The 21117-nt window shown below is 38.6% G+C and overlaps 1 protein-coding gene across 1 annotated transcript in view; it reads left to right on the forward strand.

Moving 5' to 3' along the window:
* SHC3 (SHC (Src homology 2 domain containing) transforming protein 3) overlaps positions 1-21117 on the forward strand; it is a 133184-nt gene that overhangs the window by 16829 nt on the left and 95238 nt on the right. The window contains exon 2 of the mRNA XM_011975222.1: positions 16949-17019. Within this exon, the coding sequence (XP_011830612.1) occupies positions 16949-17019 (71 nt within the window). The remainder of the gene's footprint in view (positions 1-16948; positions 17020-21117) is intronic.

The raw sequence follows: 21117 nt of genomic DNA on the forward strand, positions 1-21117 counted from the left end.
GCTTAGTTTGGCAGAATATGAAATTCTGGGTTGAAAATTCTTTTCTTTGGGAATGTCAAATATTGGCTCTCTTCTGGCTTGTAGAGTTTCTGCTGAGAAAGTCACTGTTAGTCTGATGGGCTTCCCTTTGTGGGTAACCTGACCTTTGTCTCTGGCTGCCCTTAACGTTTTTTCCTTCATTTCAACTTTGGTGAATCTGACAATTACGTGTCTTTGAGTTGCTCTTCTCAAGGAGTATCTTTGTGGTGTTCTCTGTATTTCCTGAGTTTGAATGTTGGCCTGCCTTGCTAGGTTGGGGAAGTTCTCCTGGATAATATCCTGCAGAGTGTTTTCCAACTTGGTTCCATTCTCCCCATTACTTTCAGGTACACCAATCAGACGTGGATTTGGTCTTTTCACATAGTCCCATATTTCTTGGAGGCTTTGTTCATTTATTTTTACTTACTCTTTTTTCTCTAAACTTCTCTTCTCACTTCATTTCATTACTTTAATCTTCAATCACTGATACCCTTTCTTCCACTTGATCAAATCAGCTACTGAGGCTTGTGCATGCATCATGTAGTTCTCGTGTCATGGTTTTCAGCTCCATCAGATCATTTAAGGTCTTCTCTACACTGTTTATTCTAGTTAGCCATTCATCTAATGTTTTTTCAAGGTTTTTAGCTTCTTTGCAATGGGTTCGAACATCATCCTTTAGCTCGGAGAAGTTTGTTATTACCAATTGTCTGAAGCCTTCTTCTCTCAACTCGTCAAAGTCATTCTCCATCCAGCTTTGTTCCATTGCTGGTGAGGAGCTGCGTTCCTTTGGAGGAGAAGAGGTGCTCTGGTTTTTATAATTTTCAGCTTTTCTGCTCTGTTTTCTCCCCATCTTTGTGGTTTTTATCTACCTTTGGTCTTTCTTTGATGATGGTGACGTACAGATGGGGTTTTAGAGTAGATGTCCTTTCTGTTTGTTAGTTTTCCTTCTAACAGTCAGGACCCTCAGCTGCAGGTATGTTGGAATTTGCTGGAGGTCCACTCCAGACCTTGTTTGCATGAGTATCACCAGGGAAGGCTGCAGAACAGCAAATATTGCAGAACGGCAAATGTTGCTGCCTGATCCTTCCTCTGGAAGCTTAGTCTCAGAGGGGCAGCCGGCTGTATGGGGTGTCAGTTGGCCCCTACTGGGAGATTTCTCCCAGTTAGGCTACTCATGGGTCAGGGACCCACTTGAGGAGGTAGTCTGTCCATTCTCAGATCTCAAACTCCATGCTGGGAGAACAGCTGTCAAACAGGGACGTTTAAGTCTGCAGAAGTTTCTGCTGACTTTTGTTCTGAACAATTTTTAAAAGTCAAAGTAGCAGTTTATGACTTTAAAAGCATTTAGCAAACCTAATATCTGACCTGAGTCATTTAGACCAAATGTCTAAATTTTGAAGACATTTTAATTTTACTAATAATCTTTAAAACTGCCTGTATTTCTCAAAGCTTACTAAGGTCACATGAACCAAAAGGCATTATATTTTTTTCTTATCTGATAAAATATTTTATTTAAGCTCTTATTATTTTTAAACCAATTAATCAAAGTCCTTTCATATGTAGACATCACACACACAACACATACAAATACACTGACAGAAGAAGATCCAGTAGTTGTATGATTTTTCATTTACCAGTTTCTTAATTGGATTACTTGTTTCAGGATGGAGTCCTTGGAGGAACAGGGCCAGGAAAGCATGCAATTTCTACAGCCTAATAAGCAGGCACAGTGGGAAGGCAAAACAGATCTCAAAAATTAAGAGTCCCGTTTTTATACTGGGTCCTATATTCCAAAAAGAGGTACTCAGCCCATCTCCTGTGGGAGTTTTATTTCTCAATGTGGGGGTGGAGTGGGGACATTGCCATTCCTTCTAGGTGACCAAGAACATACTTCTCTGATACAAACAAGTGAAGAGGCAAGTATCCCCCCATGACTGCCATTAGCTATCCCCCAAAGTATATTTCCTACCTAGTTATTGCATACCAAAGCCCTTTCATAATGGAAAGTAATTTCTGACACCTCCCAAAGTCAAACACGTCAGATAACACAATGCAAAACAGAACAGAGCCTCAGATTTTGAGAAGGATCTATCCACTTTTAATTCCTGGGGTTTCATGAGGAAAACAGAGGTTTTTTTCCAAAACAGGGTATGTGGGGCACCTCCTGTTTTTCTCAAGGAACCCCAGGCTGTTAGAGCTTGAATATCCACTTTTAATTAAACTGACTTAACTGTAGTACTGTTTCAAAAAAATTCTTTTAAATCTCTTATTACCAGACTTTAGCCATGCCAAACTGCCAATATTTCTGGTTTTTGAACTGTACCAAAGGTAACCTCCCAGGTGCTTAGAGAAAGGAAAAATTCAAGAAGGGAAGCCAGAAGTTGTTCATCAGGGAGGGGAAAAGAATTTAAAAATGACAAAGGTCATACAGATATCAAACTAGAAAGGACTCATTTCTCAAGCCAGAAATTGAACCCTGAACCCAGGCCACCATTTTGAAAAGAAAGCCTTTAGCTATTGAGCTACAGCACTGGGCAGTCTCCATTGCTTTTTCCAGAAGGAGCCTAAAGCAGTCAATTTTGAGCTTGTAAGGCTTTTAACTGCCTAAGACAATTTTTAGGGCTAACTATGACATGAATTCCAAAATTCCTGTTCCCTGGGTGGCAGAGACTAAGAGAAAGTACCACCACATGGTTACAGGGTCAAGCTCCCAAGGACATAACTGATCAGTTTGTTGGGTCATCTTGAACAGCAGGCTGATGGGGTCCTAAGCCATGTTCTATACTAAGGTACCCCTCTTTCATAGCACAAACTACAACAGATTCACGACAGCTTAAGACTAACCTCACAAATCCTTTTTCCAATAAATCAAAACTTTACAGAAGAGATAAATGGTGATTTTTATCATTCATTCAGCTGGTTTGCACAGAAAGAAAAAAAGGGAAGGGAGAAAAACATTGCCTGCGTCCGGAGTAGGGAAAGTGAGGACCCCAGGGAGACCAGAGAAAGACTCACCCATCTCAGAAATGCTGAATCAAGAGTTCAGGAGGCAACTTGTCCATAGTGAAGGGATCTTTTACAGCAGTTCCATCAGTTCTCAAGTTTCCCCTTTTGGGGAAAAAAAAAGCTCCCTATGTCCCATGATCTTGTACATGCTTAATCCCATCACCCAAGCCATTAGCAAAGAGTGCAAGGCAGATTAATTGAAAGAGAATAGCAGTTAATATCCTGTGGTGCCAAATCCATTCTTAGCAGAGAGAGACTTTACTGAATGGGGCCTCTAACCCACTAAATGTTAGGAAGGACTCTAACCTTCCTAAGTTGGGCCTTGAACCCAAGTTCAGTCACTCATCCTTGCCTTTTATTAAGCAGGGCCTTTAACCCACTTTGTCTTAGGAGAGTCTCTAGCTCCTCTAAGTTGGGTCTCTAACCCTATCTCATCCTTTACCCGGGTATAGGCACTCTGTTTACCCAAAGTCAGACAATTGGTGTTGTGTGCAGATGATTTTCCTTTGGGTCAGGGGTCTCTTTAGTATAGTGCCTTCCATGGTTCACAGGAAAGATGTTGCCTGAAAGTGGTCCCGATCCAGACCCCAAGAAAGGGTTCTTGGATCTTGCACAAGAAATAATATGAAGCAAATCCATAGAGTAAAATGAAAGCAAGTTTATTAAGAAAGTAAAGGAATAAAAGAATGCCTATTACATAGGCGGAGCAGCCCCAAGAGCTACTGGTTGCCCATTTTTATGGTTATTTTTTGATTATTTGCTAAGCAAGGGGTAGATAATTCATGAGTTTTCTGGGAAGCGGGTGGGCAATTCCTGGAACTGAGGGTTCCTTCCCTTTTAAGACCATATAAAGTAAGCTCCTGACATTGTCTGGCATTTGTAAACTGTCATGGCGCTGGTGGGAGTGTAGCAGTGAGGACAACCAGAGGTCACTCTCATCACCATCTTGCTTTTGGTGGGTCTTCTTTACTGCAACCTGTTTTATTAGCAAGGTCTTTATGACTTGTATCTTGTGCTGACTTCCTATCTCATCTTGTGACTAAGAATGCCTTAACCTTCTGGGAACACAGCCCTTTGGGTCTCAGCCTCATTTTACCCAGCTTCTATTCAAGATGGAGTTGCTCTGGTTCAAACGCCTCTGACAATATGGTGTGCCAGGAGCTGTGTGAGATACTTAGACTTACAATAAATCCAGAAAGCAGATACCGTCATCACTGTTCTCATTTAAGAAAAATGAGGTTCAAGGAGACTTAATTGAAAAAAACAACTAATGTTAAACAATTAAAGAACCAAGATTTGAACTTATCTGGCCTGAACTGTACAACACTGACAAGACAAAGCAAGCTCGGAAATTTAGATGTCTCATACAGATAGATCTCACACTTGACTGGACATCAGAATTTCCTGGAAAGCTTGCAGGAGGTTTGGGATTTGTGTTCCTAACAAGCTCTGTTTGATGTTGATGCTGCTGGCCTGAGCACTTGGAGACCCACTGCTGCAGACCCACAGCTCCCATGTATGTTGTTCCATGGTACCCTTTCTTGAATCCCAGCAGTTAATCTCTAGTTCTGGCTTCTGTGTATTTCTTTTGCTGCCCCACATGATGACTTTTTCGGGCATGACTAGTAAATTCTAAGGTCTTTGAATGCAATGCAAGATTTAGTTCCTCCCTACCAGAACATCCTAACAGGTGCAGATGCACCTTTAATTGAGTGATGTGGGAGATATTTTTGTCCTTTTTTCAGATTTCTTATTTATTTTACTTTAAGTTCTGCGATACATGTGCTGAATGTGCAGGTTTTGTTACATAAGTAGACATGTGCCATGGTGGTTTGCTGCACCTATCTACCTGTCATCTAGGTTTTAAGCCCCACATGCATCAGGTATTTATCCTAATGCTCTCGCTCCCCTTCCCCTCACCCACTGAAGGCCCTGGTGTGTGATGTTCCCCTCCCTATGTCTATGTGTTCTCATTGTTCGACTCCCACTTATGAGTGAGAACATGTGGTGTTTGGTTTGTTCCTGTGTTAGTTTGCTGAGGATGGTGGTTTCCAGCTTCATCCATGTCCATGTAAAGGACATAAGCTCATTCTTTTTTATGGCTGCATGGTATTCCATGATGTACATATGCCACATTTTCTTTATCCAGTGTATCATTGATGGGCATTTGTGTTGGTTCCAAGTCTTTGCTATTGTAAATATTGCTGCAATAAACATATGTGTTAATGTGTCTTTATAGTAGAATGATTCATAATTCTTTGGGTATATACCTAGTAATGGGATTGCTAGGTCAAATTGTATTTCTGGTTCTAGAGCCTTGAGGAATCGCCACACTCTTCCACAATGGTTGAATTAATTTACACTCCCACCAACAGTGTAAAAGTGTTCCTATTTCTCCACATTCTTGCCAGCATCTGTTGTTTCCAGACTTTTAAATGATCACCATTCTAACTGGCATGAGATGGTATCTCATTGTGGTTTTGATTTGCATTTCTCTGATGACCAGTGACGATGAGCTTTTTTTTTTCATATGTTTGTTGACAATGCAGGAGTTTTTATATGTAATTAGGAAACAAATGCTTCTATTATTATTAGCTACAATTGAATGATTGCTTAAATATTTTAAAGTCATTTAAGAGACTCCTTTTTGCCCAGTACCAGATGCCTAAAAGGCAAATTAGTCAGCATAATAACAATAAAATGTTCACATTATAATAGATTTTCCATCAGATCTAGCATGGATAACATTCCCATTTATGGGCCTTGCTTGGAAACAACAGGTCTGGGCACACCATAATTCCAAATGGATTTCAGAAGATGGCTCTAATAGTCACTGAAGGTAGAAGTCACCAGGGTTAATGATCCATGAATTCTTCTAACCTCCTCTGGTCAGGAAAGTTTGGTGGCTGAGAAACAGGGGGATGGAATGATGTGTAGCTCTCTGAAGCTGGGTTTGACTTTGTCAAAAACAAAAAGCAGTTGGTGCTCCAGGCAGTTCTAGCGACACCCCCCAGATCTTGACACACTGGCTTGGCTGGGATCACACACCCATCCGTGACCAATTCCTGAAGCCAGGAGGAAGAATTTAAATGATGAACATGGACAAGCCCACCTGAGACTTGTCAGAGGAAGAAAGCTGGCTGGTCTCACTGCCTCCCCTTCCCTCTTCCATCCTTCATCAGAATGAGATGACCCTCAAGAGGATCATTGAGGAGGGAGGTTCCAGATGGCTTCAAATTGTAGTCACCAGATATCCATTGGTTGTTTTGTGAGCAATTCTGATCACACTATGGAGGTCTAATTTTATTAAGCATGGTCTTTTTTGGTGGAAAATATTTTTAATTTTTTTACTATTTGAAGTTGTGCAAGTAATTAGTAAACACATTCTTGTTACAACCTGTTTAAACAAAACAGAAGTATAACCACAGAACCAGCTGAAGCTGATTAACCATTGCTTAAGTTGTTAGCGACGGTGCAGAGCCAAAATTGTATCACGTAGCCCAGGCATATGCAATGGGGAAAAGCTTCAAACTCCTAATTGGTAACATCACCCACCTGGCAGATCGGCTTCATTGGCATCACCTGGGACTAGTTAGCAATGCCATAAAAGCATGACCACTCCCAGTTTGAAGAGTCAGATTTGAGCCTTGCCTCCTGTCTCCTTGCCAGTTGACTTGCCATAAAGCCTTTCTTTTCACAAAAGCTGGTGCCATAGTATTGGTTTCTATGCTGATCGGGAAGCAAGCCCATCCCTTGGTAACAGAAGATTTAGAGGTAAAAGTCCTCTTTCCCACAATTCCTACTCCCCTACCTGACTCCCCACCCTAGCAGCACCTGCTCCCTCCAAGTCTCCTCTCTGCCCACTTGTCTCCAAAGGTTGACTCAGTGAGCCAAGTCTTCTCAGGTTCATACCCTTAGGTGGCCCCCCTCCCCATGAATCTGGCTAACCTCGTGACTTGCTTTAACTAATAGAATGTGGAGGAAGTACTGGTGTCTTTTGGAGAATCTAAGTGTGCATTGTTTTAAAAATTGTTGCATTTGGTCTAAAATCCCCAACATTTAATTAAATCCCTAAGCCATAATGGTAGATTTGGAAATAGGTGTTGTCAAGCCTTCTAAAAGTGAATTTCAAGTTATTACTAATAAAGGTTGTTCTTTTCAATTCAGCCCAATGCATTTGGTAGACAATTCAGATGAGTGGATTGGCCACATGATATGGCAATGATGAAAATTTTAAAAATGCATCATTTTTCTGCATTGGCATTCCTGCCAACTAGTGACATTCCAGGAGCTTTTAGTGAATTAAAGCTTCATTTGCCTGAAGAGGGTTGCAGAGTTACTGACTGCTTCAGAAGTAATTATGTGTATGATAGGACAAGAGGACTTTTATGCAATGGTGTGGCTGTTCTATCACTGGTATTATTTTCACCAAATGTGTGGTCTGTATATGAGTGCATGTGAAATGGATTTCCAGGTGTCCAAAACAACATAGAAGCATGGCTCAGAAGATGAAAAAATTTAATAGGGAATTCTTGTGTTGGAGTATATAGAATTATGGAAGAATTTCAAGAGCATCACCATGGAGAAAATGAATGTGAATTTATTCTCCAAGGAGAGCCATGACCTAAAAGAAAAAAGCAGTAGTTTATCATGATGCAAGACTTCCAAATATAGTTAATGATAGTGAAAGTTGGCCAGCTCTTATGGACTAACTCTGTGCAATTGCTATAATTTATCCTTATAATATGCTTCTTCATATCAAATTTTCTTTTTAGGTTTATAAAGTATTTAAAATCTTTTCCCCCACTACTTTAAATTGTTAGCATTATTTGTTTATAATTCACCATGCTATGCATTTCATCTTTGGATCGTTTCCAATACTGGAAGTATAAATTGTGTAAAGACTTTTAGAGAGTTCGAATTCGTTTTATGCATTTTCATGCAAATTTGACTCTACACAAGTGCAGTATCACAACATTGACTTTGTGTGTAAGCATTGTGTGTGTGCTTAAAAACATTGAAACTTCCAGGCGGCGCAGTGGCTTACATTTGTAATCCCAGCACTTTGGGAGGCCAAGGTGGGCAGATCCCCTGAGGTTGGGAGTTCGAGACCAGCCTGACCAACATGGAGAAACCCCATCTGTACTAAAAATACAAAATTAGCTGGGCATGGTGGCGCATTACCTGTAATCCCAGCTACTGGGGAGCCTTAGGCAGGAGAATCACTTGAACCCGGGAGGCGGAGGTTGTGGTGAGCTGAGATCGCACCATTGCACTCCAGCCAGGGCAACAAGAGTGAAACTCCATCTCAAGAAAAAAAAAAAAAATTGAAACTTCCTTCTTTTTGTGCATTTGCATTGGTGAAAGAATTTCTTGATCTCGGTTCTTTGGGTGACTGCATATGTGGTAGTGACCCATCACAGTTTTTGATTGATCTCATTAAAAGTCTTAGATTGTCCATCACAATAGTTCAGATGACAGCAGTTATATAAGCTTTAAGAATATGAATATGATTTGTAGGCCCATAACTTACACCCATGTAACTGTTGTTAGCATACCTAAGTGTTTATGCTTGCAAAAAATATGTATGTTATTATTGCCTAGTTTATAGGCAATAGGCCTAGTGGCCTATGAAGTGTTCAGTGGTGTTTTTATGTTTCTCAACTAAATCCTCTTTTAAAATGTAAATAAATTTATTTTAAATAATTTTTAGTTTTTAATAAATGTTATGTTTATTTTATTTTAAATAATTAATATTTTTCCAAAATTGTGTCTTTGGGATTTTGATCTTTCTGGGATTTCAGCATTTGGGGTTATGGCATTCCAGATTGTGTCTCTCGGAATTGTGGCCCAGATTCTAAAATCTCACTCTGTATAGGAAAGAAACAAATATCTTTACAGTTTTATGCATGTACACATGAATAGAGTTCTACAAATAAAGTTAGTGGGTCAAAGGGCAAGTGCATCTCTTGTATATCCATAGATACTTCCAAATAGTCTTCCAAGAAGGCCTCATCAAAGTACATTTGCTCGAAGAATATGTGAGAAGGCACATTTTCCTGTGTTCTCACCAAATTTGACCATTCTGCTGGGTGAAAAATTGTATCTTTTTCAGCGTTAATTTTAATTTCTCAGATTACTAGTCTTTACAGATGTATATTGGCCAATTGCCTTTCTTCTGTGAATTTCCTTTTTGTACCCTTTGCCTATTTTTTTCTATGGAGTTGATGGACTGACTTAATGACTCACAGAAACTCTTTGAGTACCCTGGATATTAAAGTTTTTGTTCAATTTATTACATTTTTCTCAATCTTTTACTTGCCTTTTCATGCTACCTATGTCATTTGTTTTGTTTTACAAAAACTATTGATTTTCATGAGTTCACTTATGGCCTTTGAGTTTTGGGTCTTGTTATAAAAATATTATTCTCTAGTTTCTTATAACGCTTTTATATCTTGTTTCTTAGGTTTGGCTCTTTAACCATTTTAGCCTTTATATTTGTGTATGGGGTATGCTGGACATGCGGGGAGAATGTCCCATTCTGCACCACAGTAACACACGCCTTACACAACCTTGCACAGTGGCGCTGGGCTAGGCTGGGCTGCTCCATGGATTCTCTTCTTAATATACTAGCTAATCACAGCATCGCCTTATGGCTCATCTTTTTTTCAATGGTTCCCATGGACCTGTGTGCTCTTTCTCCTAGACTGTCTTCTAATTCCTTATATGACTTACCTGTTCCCACATTATTTTCACAAGTTCCTTTTTATCTTCTTCAGAAATATCTTTGTGTTCTTAAGGATCATCTTTCATTACGTATACTTTAGAATTATTTTCCCAAGTTCTGGGGGAAAAGTGCTGTTAGAACTTAATTGTTATCATAGTTAAATTGTAGATTAATCTGGGGAAGAATTGGCATGTTTCCAATTGAATCTTCCAATCCAGGAAGCATGGCATGTCTTTCCACATAAGCATGTTTTCTTTTATTTATTCATCTTTCATTAAAGTTTTCTTCTATTTGATTTTGTACATTTCTCATTAAATTCATTTTATGTTTTTTCTTTCTTGCTATTGTAAACAAGGTATTTCCCCACATTAAACCCGTTTTCTTTTGCTAGCATTTGTCTGATATAGAATGTTTTATGTATTTAGTATTTCCTTTGTCTTTTTTTCATCACTTTATTTAACCCATACGTTAAATAAGGGCTTTGACTTTTAATTGACAGGTTTGATGCATTTATGGTTATTGTGATTACTGAGGTATTGGGAACTATTGCTGACGTTTATATTTTATCTTTGCCTTTCATCTGTGCATATTCTATTTGTATCCCTTCTTTTTACTGGCTGGGCTATTTTTTCTTTTGTTTTGTAGTAGTTTGAAGGTCTCTTATTCTATTCTTATTTTTACAGTGGTATATAAATTTTTACACACATATATAAACATAATTTTTTACTGCTACCTAGAACTAATCAGTTCTGGATCTACCTCTGCAAAACTGAACAGCCCTTGGCATGCTTTACCTTTTCTTCTCCTACCTATCCTTGCCGTCATTCCCTTATCTACCATATTTAGATCTCCTGAGATACTAGTTTCTGATCATTGTAAAAAATACATATTTAAAGTTACGCATCAATAATTATTAAGGCATAAGGTGTATCTGCAACTTTTACTGATTCTTTTATCGTCATTGTTTCTTGCAGCCCATATCCTCCTCTTCTTTGTATTCATTGTTTTTCTGGAATAATTCCTTCAGAGTGTCTGTGGGTGGTTAACTTTCTGAGTCCTTGCTTTGCCCTCCTACTGGGATGCTAGTTTGGGTGCATATAAGATTCTTGGCTCAATATTTCTATTCTTCAGACTTTTGATTATGTTATTTGTCTTCATGTATTTGGTGCTGAAATAGAACACTAACATTATTCCACGCCTCCTACCTTTTTAAGTAACCTGTCTTTTTTTTTTCCTACTCCTGGAAAACTTTTAGAATGTTTCTCTCTTTATCTGTGTGTCCTGAAATGAGGCTATTGTGTTCTATGAGTGCATCTTTCTTCACATTTTTCCTGGGAGCCATGAAAATGTGACCACCCCTGTCTCTAAACATTTTGTTTTCTGATATTTTAATATTTCTTTTCTTCTTTTTAAAATTTTCTTTTTCTGGAATTCCTATGAGGCAGATGGATCTAAACTCTAACACTTTACATTTCCATTTGTGTTTCAGTCGTTTTGGCACTAGGAGATTTTCTGGGCTCCATTGTTCAGCTTTCATAATCCAGTTTTGTACATCTTGGGAGCCCACTGCTTGAGTTTTCTCTTTTTACCCTAAGTCAATACATTTTTGTCTCTGTTAGCAAAAAAAAAAAAAAAAAAAAAGGTAGATAGAGATGGAATGGAAAAAAATTAAACTCTCACTCCCAGTGGTGACCAATGTTTGAAAAAAAAAGTGCTTTGGAATACACTGTAGAAGAAAAGTATAGGCTATAATATGACATTTCAATAAGAATCTAAATCATTTTTGAGGAGTAAGGAAACTTCACAAAATGATTTTAAATCTCTTAAGGAAAAGTACATACAGGGGACAGCAGTTGACAAACAGAATAGAATTCAGGTAAACATCTACACAGAAATAGGAATTTAATATACTGCCAAGTTGGTACCTTAGTTCAGGAAGAAATAGATGACTTATTATATAAGTGGTATGAACATGAGTGACAGTCCATCTGGCAGCTAAATATCATAACTCCTGCCGTATCCTATGTAGACCAATGCATTTCAAATGAATTGAAAAGCTAAATGAAAAACATTAAATAAACAAACGAATGCATAAATGATAAATATTATTAAAATAAAGGTGAAAAGAATATTAGTAAGAACTTAAGGTCAGGAAGACCTTCTTAAGCAAAACAAGACTCTCAGAAGCCATCTAGAAAACAACCAACATCTATGATTATAGTAATTACCTACAGTCATAATTTTCTTTTTTCCCAAAATACCTCTAACAACTGAAAGCAGTAATTTTTGTCAGATAAAATGTAGATGCCACCAAAAGAAAAATGATTGAATAAGAAGTTAACATCAATTAATCTAAAAGAAAAACATAAATAACTGAATTGAAAACTGGGCAGAAAGATATGAACAATCAAATAACAGAAAAAGAAATGCAAATGGCTAATAAGCATGTGAGAAAAATCACCTTATTAGATTTGAGGGAAATGCAAACTAAAACAGAATGAGTTACTTTTGCTTATCCTTGGCAAAGATTCAAAAGATTGACACTGCAGTCTTGGGAAGGACAGAGACCACTGTGCTTGCTTATGCACGGGTGCTGAGAGGACAAATTGCTGCACACCCTTGAGAGGGCAATTCAGGTCTGTGACATTGGTGCTGGTATTCACATTCACTGCAAAGGTGGTGCTGGTGGTAATATAACTCCAAGAAATTAGGCCCAGGCTATACATAACTCTGTAAAAGAAGTGGTGGTCTTTACATAATTCTCTGACTATGTGTTAGTGGGTGGTAACCACATCACTTTTCAATATCTACATTGTGATATTTACATAAATCTGTAACCTCAGTTGTGATCCTAACATTACCTTATGACAGAGGAGCAGGGCATTATCCCAAAAATCTGTGATGCTGATTATGGTCATATTTACATAACTCTGCAATGCTTATTGTTATTGATGTGATTAGTGGTGACGGTGGCATTCCCATGATTCTGTGCTGGTGGATGTGGTACAAACATCTCTCTGTTACGGTGTCGGTGGCACTTATATAACTGCAGTATTGTCATGGTATCCACATAATTCTGCCATGTTGTTGATGGTATTCATTTCACTTTGTGACATTGATGGAGGTATTCACATAATTCTGTGATGTTGGTGGTGGTATTTACGTAATTCAGTGATACTGTTCACGGTATTCACATAACTGTGACATGGAAGTCATAGTATTCACATAACTCTGAGTGTTGGTGTTGACATAGTTTTGCATCATTGTTTATGGTGCTAACATAACTGTGACATGGGAGGTCATGGTATTCATATAACTCTGAGTGTTGATATTGACAGTTTTGCATCATTTTTTATGGTATTCACATAACTGTGATGCCAGTTGTGGTTTCTATGTCTGTTGATGTTGTGGTGTTGGTGTTGGTGGTATTCACATATTTCTGCAGCTTTGGTTGTGGTATCCACACAACTCTGTGGCAATAGCCACAGTATCCATAAACTCTGTGGTGGTGGTGGTGGTTGTATTCACGTAACTCTGTGATAGTGGTGGAGGTGTATCCACGTCACTCTGTGATGTTGGTTGTATTCACATAACACCATGATGGTGGTCACAGACTGCAAAGTTTGTCATGGTGTTCACATAACTCTGCAACATTTGCTGTGGCATTGACATGATTGTGCAACACTGTGGTAGTGTTAGTCTCATAACATGGTGACATTGTTGTTGGTGATGTTTATGTAATTCTGCACTCATGGTTGTGGTATTTACATGACTGCAATATTGGAGTTGATGGTGGGATTCACATAATTGTGAAATTTGTCCTAATAGTCCCATATTGCAACCTTCACCACAGTATTATGTAATTTTGCAACATTGATGGTGGTACACACATAACTGTGCTATGGTTCTGCTGCTGATAGTCACATAATTGTGAAATTAATTGTGGTACTTGCCTAACACTGTGACGTTGGTGTTGGTAGTATTTACATATTTCTGCAATATTTATGGTGCTGTTCACATAACTGTGATACTGATCATTGTCTTCACATAGTTCTGTGATGATGGTGGTGGTTGTGTTACTCTAAGTGCAAGAGTGGCGGTTGTATTCAGGTAAATCTGTGACATTGTCATTGCTGTTCATGTGACACTACAGTGTTGTTGCTGGTGGTCATATAACTCAATGACATTACTCATGGTGTTCACACAATCTTTTGAAAGTGGTCCTGGTATTTGCGTGACTCTGCAATGTTGGTAGTAGTAGGGTTGACGTGCATTGTGCAGTTCACAATGATGTGCATGCAACTCTGAGATGATCATAGTGTTAACATAATTATGCATTGGTGCTGCTGGTGATATTCACATGTCACTGTGACATTGCTGATGATGGTATATACATAATTCTCTATTGGTGGCAGTGGTATTCACATGAACCCACGACATTTGCCATGATAGTCATGCAATTTTGCAGCATTGGTGGTTGTGGTATTTATAATATCTCTGACAGTGAACATGGTGTCAATATAACTCCATTGCAGGTTATGGGATTCACATAATTTTGCATCATTTTCATTGGTGGTATTCATGTAGCTCTGTGGTGTTGGTCATGGTGGTATTCACAGTATTCTGTGGTATCGGTCATGGTCGTATATGGATAACTCTGCAAAATTGGCTGTGTCATTCTAATAAATCTGTGAGGTTATTAGTGGTGGCATTGACATGACTCTGCAATGACAGAGGAGGCAATACTCATCTAACTCTGAGATGTCAGTCATGTTATTCATATATTCTGTGAAGTTGATGCAGGTGGTACTCTACTCTGGTGGTCATGATATTCATATAACTGTGATGTTAGTCATGGTATTCAAATAGCCCTGCAACTTGGTTGTGCTATTCCCATAATCCTGTGATGGTAATGTGGGTGATATTCCCATAATTGGTTGCCTATTCGCATGGCTCTGTCATGTTGAATGTGGCATTCACATCATGCTGCAACATCAGTGGTAGTGGTATTCACCTAATTTTATGATAGTGGTGGGGATTATATGCATGTAACTGCGGTGTTACTGCTGGTGGTATTCTTATAAACATGTAATGTTGGATGAGGTTGCAAATCATAACTGCAACAATGGTGGTGGTATTTATATAACTCTGCAACATTGGTCATAGTTTTCACTTAACTCTGTGATAATGGATGGAGTGTTTGCATAATTCTGTGACTCTAGTCATGTTATTTATATAAATATTCTCATTCCCTAGCATCCATGGAGTGGTTTCAGGACCCTGTAGGATACCAAAATCCATAGATGCTCAGATCCCTTATATAATATGTTATAGTATTTACATGTAGCCTGTGCATAGCCTCCTTTATACTTTGAATCCTCTCTAGATTATTTATGATACCTAATATAAATGCTGTGTAAATAGTTGTTACTATATTGTTTATTTGCATTGCTTTTATTGTTTTTCTTTCTATTTTCAATCCACAGTTTGTTGAATCTGTGAATGTGGGACCTGCACACATGTAGGGCTGGCTGTATACATCCGTGGTGGGGCAGGTATTTACACAACTCTGTAATGGTGATGATAGTGTTAACATAACTCTGAATTGTTCATAGTTCTCAAATAACTCTATGGCATTGGCATATTTACATAATTCCACAATGATAGTGGTGGTATTCGTGTAACTGCCACGTTGGTTTTTTTTTTTTTTGTGGTATTTTCATAATTCTCATAATTCTGGAACAGCATGGTGGTGGTGGTATTCCCATAATTCTATGATATTGATGTTCATGGTATTCAGATAACTCTGTTGTCAGTTGTGGTATTCATATAACTTTGTGACATAGGTCATGGTTTTCATGTAACTCTGCAATGGTGGCTCTGGTATTTGGATAATTCTGTGGCTTTGATGCTGGTGGTATTCACATAACTCTGTGACATTGGTCCTATTATTCACATGAACTCGTGATGTTGGTTGTTGTAATCACATAACTCTGCAATGTTGAGGGTAGCCTAATTCATATTTCTCTATGACATTGGTCATGGAATTCACATAACTGTGATGGTGGTGGTGCTATTCAAATATCTGCCTTGGTAGTGATATTCTCTTAACGCAGCCACGGTGGTTGAGGTATTCAAGTAATTCCATGATAATGTTTGTTGTGGTAGTCATATAACTCTAATGGTGTTAGGTATGGTAATCCCCTGAGTCTGCAAAGTTTGTTGTGGTCTTCACATATCTTAGTGACTAGTGATATTGGTACTGGTGCAATGGTGGGAGTAATAATCACATTTATGGGTGTACAGACAGGCTCAGATATTTTTTAAAATTTTATAAGAAGATATGACAAAGCCAGCCTCCAATTCACATTTTCTAAATAATTCAAATGCAGTTTTTTCTGTACCATACCATGAAATCTCCTCCTGCTAAATCTAAGGCATTTATCTAAAACATCTGTATCTTCAAACTCCCCAAGGGCTTTGGAACATAAATATTGGATCTAGTTCTTTATCCATAACTTTAGTTATGTCCATATACTTACACATGTACATTTTCATGTGTGAAACTGATCAAAATTTAGCTATACATTTAGATGTATAAATCTGAGCTTCTAAAAATTTATGATCATGCAGAAGAGGGCCCTCTGATAAACCAAAGTAAATCACCTTTGAGGGTAATCTATAGTTCATAGAACCCAAAATATGTTTATTAGATAATGACATTTAATGTTGATGAAAATGTTGGTCATATCATGTTTTCATTCTTTCTCTAAAAAATGTAAACCTGTAGAAGCCTCATAAAAGACTAGAAATGCAATGTTGAGGTCTGGGTGGTAGTTTCATGGCAAATGTATGTTTAAACAATCATTGAATTAAACATTTAAGATCCTTGGATTTCACAGCATATAAGTTATACTTCCATAAAAGCTTTAAAAAGTGTACATCCAAATAAGATGAAAATACTAATACTAATTTTAGAAAAATCCAGTGTAGTGCCAATCTAACCACTCACGATATTTTCTTGTGGCTGTGAGTTATTGCTTTTATAGAAACAAAAACAAAGCCTCACCCTAGAGTTTAAAGTTAAAATGTGATTTAAGAAATCTATATGGCTCCCCAAAATGCCCTTGTGTAGTTAGGAGTTGTCTCTTTATCTCAGCTCTCAGGGCTCACGATTTACATTTTTTCCCCTTGCAGTACTTGGGGTGCATTGAAGTTCTGCGCTCAATGAGGTCTCTTGACTTCAGTACAAGAACACAAATTACCAGGTAAGCTCTCTTGAAAATGGACTCCTGTGATTTTACTTCAGAAGGAAGGATTTCAGAGGTTAACAGCTGAAACATTTTTAGAGGAAAAGACCAGCCCTTGGAGGGTTGGTTACTGGTGACAGTGAGTCAGGACTGTTCTCATCTCAAGACATGGGCTTGTTCGTCCATGTTTGTGATGTATATCTCTCAACCACAGTACCTTGAAGGACACTCTGCCCTTGCACGCTCTTTTTATAATTTAGCTGCAGACATATGGAGCAGCTGAGTATTTATGTTTGTTTCTTTAATGTGTGAAACTGTAACACAAGATTGGTATTTTAAAATGTACTGAACCATGTACTTTTTAAAAAAGAAAATCAAGATGTCAAGAAAGACTTTCCAACAGTATACACAGAGAGTAAGATGCATAGAATTGGAAGCAGAAACAGCCATGGGAGTAGGTCATTCAGTAAGCAGACCAATTCTTTAAGGTGTCTGTGACTTTGAACAGGTTTTATATATTCTCCACCACCAAGTAGAATGAAAGCTTCTTGGGGGGCAATATTTAAGCATTTTTAAAAATAAAATTTTATACTCTAGTATAGCTTCTAGTAGAGCTTACACCTTTAGAAAAATGCCAGTTTCAAGCCAGCTTGAAGAGGAGAACTGGAAAGCTAGGACAGAGTCTGTGAAACTGCTACATTTCTGTGGTCAAGGAGCTTAGGTTGCTTTGGCACTTATGCAGTAGCTTAATTTAAATAGTGACCTCAGAAAAATGCCTCATATTTACTTCATTCAAATCATTCTATTGTATACGTTTGGATTAGCAAGCCAAGTCTAAAGATTGAGCTTCAGAAAGCAACTGGTTGTAGTCATTAGCTGCTGAGAAACATACACACCTCAATTCTGTTGTAAGTACCATAATAATACCTCTTTCTCCTCACTGAAGAAATTCATGGTCAAAGAGTTAATGTTGTTTTTTTTTTTCTCTCTTTCCTAAGTGCCTTGAGACACACAGGTTATGCATGTACCAACATCAGTAATCTACATGAAGGAAGAAAGCCACTTCCACATATTTGTAGAAAATAGTTTATGAAAATTTCAAAGACAATGGAGTGGTATTTTGAATAGAGAGCACTGTGGTTAAAAGAGAAGCCTGAGTGTTTTCTTAGTCATTTATTCATCTTACCCATGAAAAGGCATGCCAGTGGCATCATGGTGGGCAGAGCACTGTGCCAGTGACTGGAGGAATATGGGAACTGTGTGAAATTGGTCATGTTCTCCTGTGTGGTGGTTGTTTTTAAAGGAATGACAGTTAATTGGGAGAGAACTGTCAACCATTCCTACCAGGTTCCCTTTCTAGATGCTAGGATTTCTGAGGTGATTTCATGCCATTTTAGTTCTCCTGATGTAATTATTAAGCATCTACTACTGATTGTGCACACACAACACACTGGACAATGTGGCTGTCCTGCTTTGCTAGGCCTCTCAGTGTTGGAGAAAGGTGTATTCATAAATGATTGAGGGGCATTTGAGGGGCACAGAACAAGTCCTGCTCCTTGAGGTAGTCGTGGGGTGGGGGAGCAAGTGAATAATTCCAGTTTGCTCGTTGATGAGGATACAACTCCTGGGACTCTCTGGGGTACAACCCAAATGGGCAGAAGTAATAATAACATTGTAGAAAAAAGCAGTTGGAACAGACATTGTTGGGTTTGGAGGTTTTGATGTCTTTCTTCAATCCCATTCCATTTAGATTTTTGGGAAGGTGAAGCAGCATAATGGGGCAAAATGAAGCATGATTCTTGTACTTAAGAAACTTGGTGTTGAATTCTAGTTGTGCCAGAATTGTCTTGGGTTTTATTAGACTTCTTGAAAGCTACATTTGCTTGTCTCCATGATGCTTTCTGTCTCTTTCATCATTTTTAGCAGGTGACATGTTTCTTACTTTAGCTAATAGCTAGAGGTCACTCAAAGGAAACAATTTGACAAATCAACTTCAGAATGAAACCCTTTGCATCCAGTTGAAGAATACACAGCAATGTCTTGTAAATGTAGCACACTGTGGAGCTTTTAAGGTCTCCATGGTAACTAAGTGTTAAACGTACCTGTGATTAAACTCCACTGCCATGGTTTACTTTATATACTAAAGACATTCTTGGAAGTTTATAGTTTATAGGGAAATCTAATGTCCTAATTAGGTTATATTATACAGGCAGCACCAGGAAAACTGGTTTCCAAAGGCACTCCAGTCACAACTTTTATTAAAAAATATTTTATAAGCAGATAGTTAGTCCCTATTTATCTGTTTAATTTAAAATTTTGTCCCTGCAGCTGAACTTCACTCCCAATATTTTACTTTGTATACAAAAATGTGAGGACTCTACTTCAGAATTGAGGTGTTTTGAAAACTCCCCAGGAATATGCATAAAGTCTTCTTAGTTTGAAAGCCAAATTAAACTTGTGAAAGGAAAATGTCTTTCTTTTGGAAAGGTATTTCCTTTTGGTTCTTTTTCAGTGTGCTGGCTGGGTTCTGAGGAGACATTTATCACTGATGTCAGTGTGTGTGTATTGCAGTTCAGAGTGTTGCCTGCTTATCTTAAAAAAACAATGAGGCATAGGTATAAATGAAGGAACATGCGGATCAGCCATCAGTACATGAGTGGACTGAATGCTATGAAATTACATATTTTTCTGTTGGATGTTTCATGGGAGCGACTTTGCTTAGAAGTTGGCTGAGTAACCATGTGATCTTGGTATGAAAGTGTTAAGCATTCAGTAGAGCTTTGAGTCTGAACAAAAGGGCAAACAAGCCCTGGTGAGATGAAGAAGGGAGCAGGAGCCTGGAGATGCCTGAAGATGTTGGTGAGAATCATAACCTGGCATGCGTGGTGGTGGTCTGCTTGCCAGCCCTCTGCACAGTGGGTTTCATCTTCACCTTGAAGGACAGCAGGCCAGACGAGACCTCAGCACAGCTTTGCAACTCTGTCCACCCTGTCTTCTCTTCTAAGAGTTCGCTTGGAAGGCTTGGTAAAACTCAGCTCTCAAGTCACTTCTGGCTTCCAACATTCTATAAATACTCTCAGAAAACAGAAGCCCAAGGTAAAAACTTTCGCCACACAATCCTTCCATTCCATCATGTCTCTGAGCATCCTTATCTATGTGCATTCCATCCCAACTCTATGTATGTATTCTGTGTGCATGAGCCTGGGTGTGCATCCTCGTTGAACTTCCTGAAAGGGAGGGGCCAACCAGACTGCATGCTGGGTATCATAACCCGAGGGAGGGACCTCCTTCACCCATGCATCCTCTGCGACCCCTCTACCTCTCTCTTCAGACATTTCTGTGTTGCATGGACATTTAATCACAAGTTCATTTGGGGATGGAAACAATGCATATTGTGTAGTATTAAGACAGACTGCATTTATTAACAAGATATTTGTGTTGTTTGTAGAGAATTTCCTATCCCCAGGACCTGGCCTAGGCTGAGAGAAGCTGTGTGGAGTGGAAGATGGACATTGAGGAAGAAGGGCAGGTAAGGTCAGGCGTCCTTGGAACCACAGAGAATGTCAGAAGTTGAGGAATGCTTTGAAGGTTCCATTACACCTGCCCAGTTGAATGATGTGTATTCCCATATGCAGGGCAGTGGGATCTGAATATTTTTTTGTTCAGATTTTGTGGTAATAATTTCTTCTTTGAGAGTGGGTACCATGAACTCTACTAAGTGGGCATGAATTGGCTGTAGCTGTTCTGTGCTAAGGAAGGGCATTCTGTTAGTGTTAGGGTGACTTTCTCATTTTTGCAAACACTAGGATGTAACTCTGAGGGTCACATATTTGGAAATCCATTATATAAACCATGCTAAGATATTTTTACAACTGGCACATGGTATAGAAAACAAAGTGGACTTTAACTCATGGGCTTCCTTGGATCTGATAAGAAATCTTACCCATAGATTAGATTTCCATTAATCTTTCATTAGACTTCAGTTATGCATCAGGGATAGGTGTATGTGTGTGTGTGTGTGTGTGTGTGTGTGTATGTATGTATATGTATATATATCTTTTGAGACAGTGTTTCACTCCTGTCGTCCAGCCTTGAATGCAATGGTGCAATCTTGGC

This window comes from Mandrillus leucophaeus, unplaced genomic scaffold (assembly GCF_000951045.1).
Source record: "Mandrillus leucophaeus isolate KB7577 unplaced genomic scaffold, Mleu.le_1.0 Scaffold152, whole genome shotgun sequence".
NCBI classification, from domain to species: Eukaryota; Metazoa; Chordata; class Mammalia; order Primates; family Cercopithecidae; genus Mandrillus; species Mandrillus leucophaeus.